The sequence below is a fragment of the Amblyomma maculatum genome, chromosome 3 (assembly GCF_055883805.1).
Source record: "Amblyomma maculatum isolate TAMU_Amacu chromosome 3, ASM5588380v1, whole genome shotgun sequence".
Taxonomy (NCBI): domain Eukaryota; kingdom Metazoa; phylum Arthropoda; class Arachnida; order Ixodida; family Ixodidae; genus Amblyomma; species Amblyomma maculatum.
The window spans coordinates 136260481-136271346 of record NC_139346.1 but is presented as its reverse complement, the minus strand read 5'-3'; the positions used below and the strand labels follow the sequence as shown (position 1 = coordinate 136271346).

The 10866-nt window shown below is 44.5% G+C and overlaps 1 protein-coding gene across 1 annotated transcript in view; it reads right to left on the bottom strand.

The window, feature by feature from the left end:
• Positions 1 to 230: 230 nt before the first annotated feature.
• LOC146196156 (neprilysin-2-like) overlaps positions 231 to 10866 on the bottom strand; it is a 29281-nt gene continuing 18645 nt past the window's right edge. The window contains exons 6-11 of the mRNA XM_084596934.1: positions 8778 to 8876; positions 8347 to 8631; positions 5290 to 5487; positions 3254 to 3483; positions 2468 to 2611; positions 231 to 872 (exon numbers count right to left, since the gene is read on the bottom strand). Coding sequence (XP_084453060.1) covers positions 522 to 872; positions 2468 to 2611; positions 3254 to 3483; positions 5290 to 5487; positions 8347 to 8631; positions 8778 to 8876 — 1307 coding nt within the window. The 3' untranslated portion in view covers positions 231 to 521. The remainder of the gene's footprint in view (positions 873 to 2467; positions 2612 to 3253; positions 3484 to 5289; positions 5488 to 8346; positions 8632 to 8777; positions 8877 to 10866) is intronic.

Below are 10866 nucleotides of genomic sequence, written 5' to 3'. Positions count from 1 at the left end.
GAAAATAATTTTACTTTTCTGATGACGTCATCATGACATCATTTGATTGACAGCTATAGTGTGATCGAACAAACGGCGACAGTATGAGCCATTAAAGGCTTTCGCTTTAAAAAGCTGCACGTTCAAGCAACCAGAGAAAGAAAGTATACCACGCACCCAGGTTGCATGTTCCCTAATTTACTACTTTTTCACCAAGTTATGCGCACATATGTATTCAACGTAACCAGTTTTTATTTGCGTACTGCTGCACTTGAAACAGCGACAAAATACAATTGCTTGTAATATCCCACGAACAAGAAAGATTAGTGATCCAAAGTTTCATCTATTAAAAAAAACACTAGAGAATTTAAACTCTCTGTCATCCTATGGTCATTCAAAATACAAAGTAATTCAATGCATTCTCCGGCAGTACTGCTCATTTACGGTAAGAGCTACAGACAAATGAGCTTTACAGAAAGCCCAAACTTCACCGCTTCCAATAGATGACATCACTGTCGTCATGGTCGCCGCGGTAAGCAACGTCACCAAAGAGCGCACTTCTTGTCAGGATTCATGCGCGCTCCACGTTGGCACTGAAAGGCGTCGGAGAACTGGGGCATGTTCATGGCGGGCACGATGCACCGGAACCTTCCGGCGGCGTGGCGCCCGCTTCTGGAACTATTCTGTTGACACCACTTGGCGCATTGGAAGACGAAGAACAGCTGACGCCCATCCAGGGCCACATGCGGCAGGACGGCGTCTCGGTGACGCGGCGGCAGCGACTCAAATGCTGCGTAAGCCATGAAGATGCCGCCAAGGTCGGCTATGTTCTCAGAGTCGATGGTGTCGTTCAGCACCGCCTGGCGCGCCTGCAGCCCGGCCTCCATTTGAGCCTGCGCGTGGCGTTAATAACAATGCTACTTCCGTCATATATCGCGCAGACCTCAGTGCTTAGCGTTTATAGTAGCCAGTATCTGCTTTTCAGCACACCTTGTAAAATTGCCACTGGTAGACCCCGCCTTAGCAGCAGTTCTCAGTGATGTCTGTCTGACAAACTCAACGGCCAAATGCAGAAAGTTGACGGCAGGGTTGAAAGAGTTACAGAGATTATGAATACAGTTTTATTTCTTTCAGTACCAAGCATTTACGTAATGTGGTAAACTTCGCGCATGTTATCAGGGCGTAAAGCATTATACAAACTGGCCAGGTATCGATGCATCGATGTGCGCCTTCGGTCATTTATGGCCGTTTCTTGAGCACCGAGCAATGCAGCCTTTCAACGGCCTTGGCGACAGAAATGATTCTAAATATACTTTGGTTTGGGCTAAATGGTTTTTAGCCGTTTTTTTTAAAGAAAAACTGCGTGAATCGGACAAGGGAAAGAAGGAACGTAAACCAACAGGACTGGCGCCAACTATCAGTTAAGATTTATTGCACCACACCTGCATTTCTACGCAGCCCTCAGCCGTATCGCTGAACCCAAACGCAAGCTGTCAACAACAAAAGCTATCAACCACGATCAGCATACAGATTACAGGCTAACCGTTGACCGGCAGGAAAGCACATCATTACAGCAAGCACATCTCTTTAAGAAATTAAAAACAGCTAACGTGAAAGCTCCCTCACGAAGTATAAGCGCACGTGTAAAAACAAAACACGGCACACAATTTTCCTTATATTTTGTGAGCTTCCTGCGCAAACAAAACAAGTGACAATAGAAAACTAAAATGGCCAACAAGAATGTGGAAAAAAGGTGCGCATAGAACTGTACTCTTTGCATGCCAAAACAAGCGACGATGGAAAACAAAATGACCAACAGGAACTCGGAACAAAGGCCCAAAGGACCAAATGAACTATCAGAACTTCAAGAGACCCTCTTGGTTTTAATGTGTAAGGCTGCAGGGGGAAAAAAATTCGAAAAGATGGCAAATACACTCGAAAATTGCGATTACAACACCTAAAGGAACCCTTCGAGAAAAGCCACCTCAGTGTCACTGATCGAAAGGGACGGTTTCCTGATGCCCAAACTTCCCGCTTTTTATACAATGAGCCTCAACTACTTCCCGCTCTACTTTATCAATCTCTACCGGATTTCAGAAACGTCATCCTGTTTGATTTCGGACGGAAATTTTTGCAGGCTTTGCAACTGTCTTCAAAGAAACTTCCATGCCCGTTGCGCACATTCCGCAAGTGTTCAAATGATATGTTTTCCTGCCAGTCACCTGTTTCGATTGTAACCTTTACGCTGATTGCCGTTGGTAGTATTTGTAGTTGAGTGCTTTCCTTGAGTTTTTTGGTGTCGATGATAGGGCCGCGTGCTGCGTATAAATGCAAGCTGCCGAGCAATAACCCTTACTTGACCGCTGTCGCAGTCCTGTTGGTTTAGATTCCTTTTGGTCCTTGTCTCTTCCGTGCCGTTTTTCTCTTTCAAAATAAAAAGGTCTCGCAGCGTGGCAGCAAGACAAGAAATTCGAATGCGCATATTTACTCGCTCGTGAGATTTTCGCAAGCAGAGTCCTTCGTCCTCGTAGTGCTTCTTTGTTTCTGGAGTGCCCCAGGGATGCTTCACATTGTTTTCGTCGTACTCGATGCCTCCCACGTCAAAACCATGCATTATCTCATGACCTATAGCCTGTTTTAAAGATTAGATGAAAACGAAAGTTATAATTTTAATAACCCACCAGTACTAACAGCGATACCCATAGAAGGGATGCAAATCATATACAGGTTATTAAATGAAAGACATATTGAGCCGAAACAAATTTTATTCAGCTACAAAACGGGAACGTTGAGTGACGATATGTAGCCTATGCCCAGCTTTACGTTTCGTTCTGGGTTCATGTCAGCCTCATCAGCAGTTCCTTTCGCTGCAGAATTGGTATGATCGTCTGTTGTCATTAATTAAAACCATCGAGAGACAAAAGCGATAAAAGTAATTTCACTTTGAGAACCGGCAATAACATACACTGTACAACATAGAGTGTAAAATGATTCAATTAAATAGCAAATAAAATAATTTGCTAATAGACGCCTTAGCAGCACACAAAGAGCTGTATTTAAGCTTGCCATCACGCGTTACGAGCTATCTCAAAAATAAAATCTGTTCTAATTAAAGCCGTCTGTTTATGCAAATGTCGCCCAGCTAGAACACAGAAACAACCTTTTAAAGGCACTCAGACTCTACTGATAGTGAAGCAATGCAATCCTTCAATAGTGTGCAGCGTCCAATGAGCGAACTACTTATAGTGTGTTTGGGCGAGATATCTCTCCCTACCTGCCCCAAGCTTCCATAGGCTGCAGAAGGCGGACCATTTACAAAATATATTTCGGGCTGCAGAATTGAGGCCGGAATAATTACTATGTTCAACCCGTTGTAGTAATGGGCATTGACTCGTGCTGCAGTGAACAGCACGTTTTCTCCGCCACCAAAGATTTTAAGCTGGAATGCCGCTCTGGCTTTTATCCACGTTAGGAAGAAGTGATCTGTAGAATCTTCGTAAGTACCTGGAGGTAAAGCAAAAAAACAAAACAGTACAGCTTTACTTCATTGCAGCTGCGCAGCGAACCAAAGTTGCACGAAGCTAATGACTACGGCTTGCATCACACAGGCTACATTTGCGTGCTTGGAGACGTATTTTTTTTATTCCAATTATAGAGGTCGACCACACAGGAACGATTGTCTATGTTTCGAGCTTACTGTATTTGGTGTTAGCACATTACACAGCTGCTCATTTGCAGCAAGTTTCCGGGCCTTTTACGGCATACGGAGTGTCCCAGCTGAATCACAGCTTTTAGAAGCGGTATAAAGTGAGTGAAACAAATATATGCTGTTTAAATCTGCGTGGCCTAATCTGCATTTTTTTCAGCCCCTTAATTAAGAGATGATTCGGCGCATTTTATGCTAGCCTGTGGTTAAAAGTGTGAATTTTGAGATAATAGAATGCAATTAGAAACCGAAAGATTGAAATGCTTTATAGGTACATATATCCATTTACTGGCACAAACGCAATGCTCGCCAAACACAAAAACTACCACCTGCCACAGGCGAAACCTGATAACAGCATGGTACGCTCGCTGAAACGAAGATCCTATTACTTTAACATGCCTATACATGACGCCAATTTATGTTTGCGCGGGCCTCAGGTATACGTCAGAGAATGATAACACGTATGTCAGCTTTCTTTACATTTCGAAAAAAAAAACAATCTATGACGATAGTGTCTTGCACACATTTCAGTATCGTGTTTAATTAACAAATATTACAAGTTTACATTGCGTTGCCGACGTCAACATAGTTCAGAAAACTCTTTGCGAGTTTTTAGTAACAATGAAATTTTTCCATGGTAAAGAAAAAATGCTGACCAGTTCATTTGACTCTCGACACCGCTCACTTTGCTTCACTTGCCTGAGACACTCCTTACCTTTCAAAAACCTGCTTACACCTCTTCGAGATCGCGAAATATGCTAGGTTTGAAAAACGTTTATTCTTATTTAGTCCTGTATATTATCCAATATAAGAAGTGTGCACGCCACACTTTCGGTTGAATAACTTCCTTTTTGCTAATTATGTGTAAGTTACTACGGTACATAGAGCCCTGTGTGGCAATCACCTACGATCGCTAAATATTTACAAATGAATTTCTCATCTCATCAGTTTTCGTTTAAACAACTAAACGATAGCTTTGAAGCGAAATTTCCGTATATGTTGGGTTAGATAAAAAGAGCTGCTTTGTAATTGTTGCTTCTTCTCTCGACATAATTCTGGCCCCTATCTCCTCCTTAAAAATTACGACGCGACAGCCTTAACAGCCCAATCCAAAGCTCCCTTAGCGGACCTCGTTCGCGTATATGTAGCTTGCATTTCATTGAACTATTACTGCCTTAATGTGTGCCTATACTATCTCGGGCGTACTCGTCAGCATAGTCGTCAGCTTCCTCAGTATGTGAAAGACTATCCGGCATAGAACTAAAGCATCGCCGCTTAACCAAGGTCCCTGAACATGGCTACATGGCCAACAGGTAGCATGTGTAATTCGGAGGGCTCCTGCAGGGTTCGCCGCCTGCCACCCACCCATACGAAATGAGGGGGCCTGAGTTACAAGCTCTTGAAAAATTTGCTATGTCGCGTGGTCACGTAAAGTTGTACACCACTACGATGAGTCAGTGTCCGGCTGCACTAGAGACTAGCTACCTCATTCCTCAGCCACGCTCCTGAATTTTTGCTCACAACAGTGACGACAGATTTTTTCCGATAACGAACCCTTTAACGCTGTCGGGTTAAACTTAGAAGCTCAGAAATGCATCACTCACTATAGTAATATTCCAACTTCGTCGCAGTGTCGAGGTGAGCGGGATGGCCAACATATGCGGTCATCTTGGAGAGTTTCTTCAAGGCCACCTCGCGTAGAGATCCCTGGAACCACTTGGAAGCTTCGAACGATCTTCTCAGGGCGTCGGCTATAGCCCGGACCATCACTTTAGTTTCTTCGACTGCCCGCATACTGACTACTGCACGGTACGAAGAGGGAGAGTGGTTCTGGGCTCGGCTTAGCTGAAACGGCTGTCACATTACTACTTTGGCACAGTGCAAATGAATGGGCGTGCAGCAGGAAAACAAGCAACACAGTAGCAGCTCCACTGCCCGCGAAATAACCCAAAAGAAAGACTACTGTAGCTGCAAAAGCAACTGCCCTGAAAAAGTTTAATTTGTCAATTATTCCTTAGTATTGTAGAAATATTGTTTAATATTTTAAAGAAAGTACTGTGTCTACCTCGCTAAAGCCTGCGCAGTGCTAAATCTATGTGCTGGACTTAATGAGACACTAACTCACTCATTACCCTAATTAATACTCTGTGCCCCTAGAATGCCAAACAAGAAATGCACTCCCTCTGTGGCGGAAATCATATAGAGTGACGTACAATCGTCGACAACTCTTCTAGAACCTAGCAACTCCAATAAATACGTGCAGTAGGCACAAAACAGCACGGCAATCGGACCCTTCAGAAAGCAGTGACAGGCAACGTTATCAAGAAAGCATTGCTGTCATCAGCCCATATGCATGTACTGTAGACTAAAAACATTTAAAACAAGGAAGGGGGGTCGCGCCCCTGCGTTGCCATGGAGACGGCAGGTATGCTAGACAAGAACTAAGGCATACTTTTCACGTGCCCAGGTTGGCGGAGTCAGTTAACGTGCTCGGCTGGTGTTTGGAGGGGTAGGAGCGCGATTCCCGATCGAGGATGCTTTTTTTTTTTCTTTGGAGGTTAGACAGAGCCAAGATTGACGTTTGTTAGGCTAGTTGCATAAACACGACTTCAGTAACAGCGCAGGCAGAAAGAAGGGACGGGAGCTATTCCGTCCCTTCTTTCTGCCTGCGCTGTTCCTTAAGCCATGTTAGAACCCTGTGAAATCACAGATTCTCCCGGGCACATCTTGCGGACAGATCTCACCCAGGCAATATTTTCATCATAAGCCACGCAAGGCGTTCGCCATAATACTTCGTAATCTCGTCCACCTACCCAACTTCCTGACGTTCCCTGCTATGCTTACCTTCCTTTGGAATCCATTTTGTTACCGCTAGTGCCATCGCTTATCTTTAATTCGCATTGTATGCTCTGCCCATGCCCTTTTTTTTTTTTCATGAGTTCGAATACGATTTATATCCTCTTTGAAATCATTTTGACTTGGATGTTATACATAGGCCGATTTTACCATACTTGATCAAAGTTTTACGTGAGGCCAATTGAGGCCAACATATTTCTGAATTTTATTGAAATTAGCAACGTATCTTCAGACTTCCCTACGCGACTTGCCGTAGTTTCTTACATTATATTGTCAAGCCGCCTACTACTAGTTATCGCTGCCAGTCTTAATCAGTGAGCACTAGCGCGTACTTCAAAAGTAAGATTTTTTATCTATCATAAGGTGATATCACCGACCACTATGTATCTTGAAATATTTACCAATTGTTACACAAGTCAAAGGGATGGTAAAGGTACCTGCAGTCGTCCATGCTTACGGCTTTATTCAAGGCTTTTGGCATTTCAGAGATGAAAATATCCTTTATAATCGCGATATTGTCACGCAGTGGTGAAAATGTCGTCAGGAAATCCAGAAGGCCTAATCATCAGAGGATTAAGCTCATTATTGGGTTGACTTGCGCCCGCAAAATACCTAAGCTATCGGCGGCGGCGGTAGCAACAATTCCGCTCAGCGGTCGTCGATCTACGAATGTGTGTCGCACCGTCAACGCTCAGTTTACAAGCGGCGAAGAAACTTAGTCCCAAACGGTGACTAGCACAATCTGGAGCATTGCAAAAACACGCGCGAGTGGCGAAAATCTTCGAGACACTTATCGACAGATCTTGCACGACAAAGAAACATGAGGCTCCGTCTTGCGACAACGAGCATCAACAAATAAAAGAATACAGAATGCATCCGTGTGCCAGAATCAGAGTAAAAAGACTGCCGAGTGATAACATTTTAAGGATGCCGGCGGCTGTCGAAGAAATAACAAATAAAGATTTGAACTGTTTGCGGCAATATGTTCAGTTTAAGGAATGGGTGATCATAGCAATTTTTCATTCGACTTCAAATTTTCATCTATTTAAAAGCAAGTGACAAAACTCGGCTAACAATTGTTACATATTTCAATAACAATGCATGTCATCCCTATTCGTCACTAGAAAAAAATGCAGCAGAGACCTTAGTTCCTTACGTGTATGAAGGCAAATACTGACTAGAGAGATGCGCTACCGCGACGGCCGCTCCCGACGCATCCAGTAGAGCGCGCAGCCCCGTAGGCGACAGCGTGATGCCCTCTGTACTCTACATGCTTCTTTGGCGGCGCACTTCCCACACCTCTTATTCAAAACCATAACACCGTCCCTAGCAATGTAAAAAGACTGGTTGGCTTAAAATTTTAATATGAAAGAGGGGAATACTGCACCACATGCAAACCCGTCTGTGATACCGTACGTCAGCGCAATCTTTTGGGCACCCGCATATGTCCACAACGCTAACAACTGCGATTACAATACAGCCAGAGGGGCTTCCGCGTATTGTGGCTAGTGAGAATTTCGCCTTCACGTCTGTGTTCCAAAGCCGCTTTTTATGTCTAGTGAAGCCAGGTGCGGAAGAACACAGAAACTAATATCGCCTAGAACCTGACTATCGATATTTAAAGCCTCAGTCCTTGTCTATGAAGGCGTGACGCATGTTCAAGCACAACTGTAGATGCTCACGTGCCCGTGAAATAATGCAGATGACACAAAATGCCTGATTTTGCTCAGACACCGTCATAGGCGACATATTTTCAGACTCCACTGGCGCTGCAATTTCGCAGGCGCGTATGCGTGTGCTCGCACCTGTTCGAAGGTATAGACTGGTTAGTGCCGACTCCATGACACTGTTGACATGGTTGTAGCAAATCACTTCCACGCTAGTTGCTGAGTCCGCAGCAATTTTGCTTGGTAGCGCCCTCTCCAGGCCTTGCCGGAAGACTGTCCACGCGATCATTAACCGTAGCTCCCTCTGACCAAGGGAACCGGCAACATCGGCCAGCATAAATGCGGCGTTCTGGCTCAGAGCAATCAGGTCGCTCCCATTGTACGCTCCACCCGTGTACACGTGAACCATGCCATCCCATTGCTCTGAAAGCATTAAATGGTAATTATATAAGGTCTTTTTTTCAAGGACATATCAGCTGCCGTCAGAAGCTGACTTTTATCTATTATAAACAGAAGCGTGAAAGGAATACCACAGCATGTGAGATTCACTCGCCTGAGCTGTGACGTACCTGCATTTGCCAGGGGAACCGTAAAGTGCGCCATGTCATGGAACGGCAAGGTAACCCTCTTGTCTTCCTTCTGATAGCGCTCAGTTAGCATTTTCAGAACTGCAAAAAAAGAATCGGTAGCACATGGGATAAACGTATAAAATATTATGCCTAAATGCTGGCCACATTTATCTGCACAGGGGCCAGGTTAGCGAACAACCAGGACAGATTGCCAATCAGAATGCAAATTAATGTACTCTAGATGCAGGGGTCGCTGCGACTAGTAAGTGCACAATTGATATACGCTTTCTGTCTCTTTGAGAGTCCTTTTCGTTAGGTGTAAAACCGCAGAGAGTAAACGCAAAGGCGGCATGCAGATGGCTTTTATGCGGTAACATCTCAGTGGAGCAAGTCACACAGCGGTATTTCCTTCAAGCAGTCTGCTACACACACCAATGAGCAATTCGGTGTCATGATAGCAGAAACCTCGGTGCCAGAAATTTGTTTTAATAGAAGGTAATCAGGAAGAAATCGGCGAGTCTAATGATGACTGCAGTAATGCAATGCGCAACCTGTATAGGTAATTATTTCGTGCGCAAAAAATCAGTTCCATACTCAAACGCTACGGCTTTAAAAATGGCTGATGTACACCAGCAACTTAATTAAGGCAGGGACATATGTGCGCCAAGCAAGTGTCATTCGCTGGGGCGCGCCGTTGCGTACGATATTGCTACGTCTATCGCAGTTTGTCGCCGGCATCCAACAAGGTAGATATCAAAGAAAATAGGCTGTTCCTAGTGAAGCCAATCACCTCATTCAGAAATGCCTGCTTAGAGCTACCTCGATCTCGTGAGGTATCTGTTGATGAACAAATGATTCCGTTTTCAGGAAGGTGCCCTGTCCGACAATGTGTTCTGTCGAAGGTAGATCCTGTTGGCCTTATGAACTTTGTGATGGCATCACCAGATGGCCTGGTTTTGGACTTTGCTATTTACGTTGGCAAGGGCACAGTCTGTAATGAAGACATGCGGGCGTTCGGTCTTGGTGCCAGCGTTATCAAAAAACTTGTCATAACGTTAAATCGGAATCAAGACACTTTCGTCTTCATAGTTCGGTGTTTTACAGCCCTCAAGATTGCTGAGCATCTAGTCGACCAATATGTGTTTCGCGCCGGAATGGTGATGGGGAACCGGACTGGAGGAGTTGCGACTACAACGCCGCCGGACCGGGATATTCAGCGAGGTGAATGAGCCCGCGTGGCACGCAACGACAGCAAAATGTGCCTAGTCAAGTGGAAGGACAACACATTCAACCTAGTTTTATCCGCTGCATTTGGCATGCGCCAGAGGGAAGTTGTCAAAGATGGTGCAAGGATAAGAGAAAAAGTGAAAGTGAAACAACTGGATGCAGTAGCAAAATACAATCAATTCAAGGCCGGAGTGAACTTGACTGACCGCTTCGTTTCTTATTGTCAGATATCTATGAGAACAAAAAGGTGGATGGTCCGCGTTTTCTCGCAGTTTCTTGATACGGCCTGCTGCAAAGGATACATTGAATACAAAAGGCTATGTGAGAAAAGTACGAACACAAAAAAGGAAATGCTCGACCTGCTGGAGTTAAAATGAACATTGTGGTTTCTTTAATCCAATGAGAAACACGGCGCTCCCAAAGAACATGAGAACACGAAGCCGAAAGTGATGAAGAGGTGCAACCAAGTGCACCACAGATAGCAAAGTCATTTCTCTGCCTCCGAATGACGTGCGATATGACGTTACCGGGCACTTATCAGAGCTACAAAAGCTGGGGTCGCAGAACAGATGCCTAAATCCAGGCTACACTGGTAATTTCACAGTAAAATGCATAAAATGCGGAATATTTCTGTGTTTGCAAAGCCGAAACTGCTTTCTGGACTCCCACACGCGTTGAGTCCCACAGTCCGTGATCGGGGAGAGCCAGGTTTTATGACCGTTTATCTTGTTCTGAAATAATGTTTTTCCTGTGCTTACTTTTGTATAGAAGTATCAAATAAACAAGTCTGAAACATACTGCGCCAAAACTTCTTTTCGGGACTGAACAGAAAAAGCGTGAATCACCTGGTAATGGCATCATT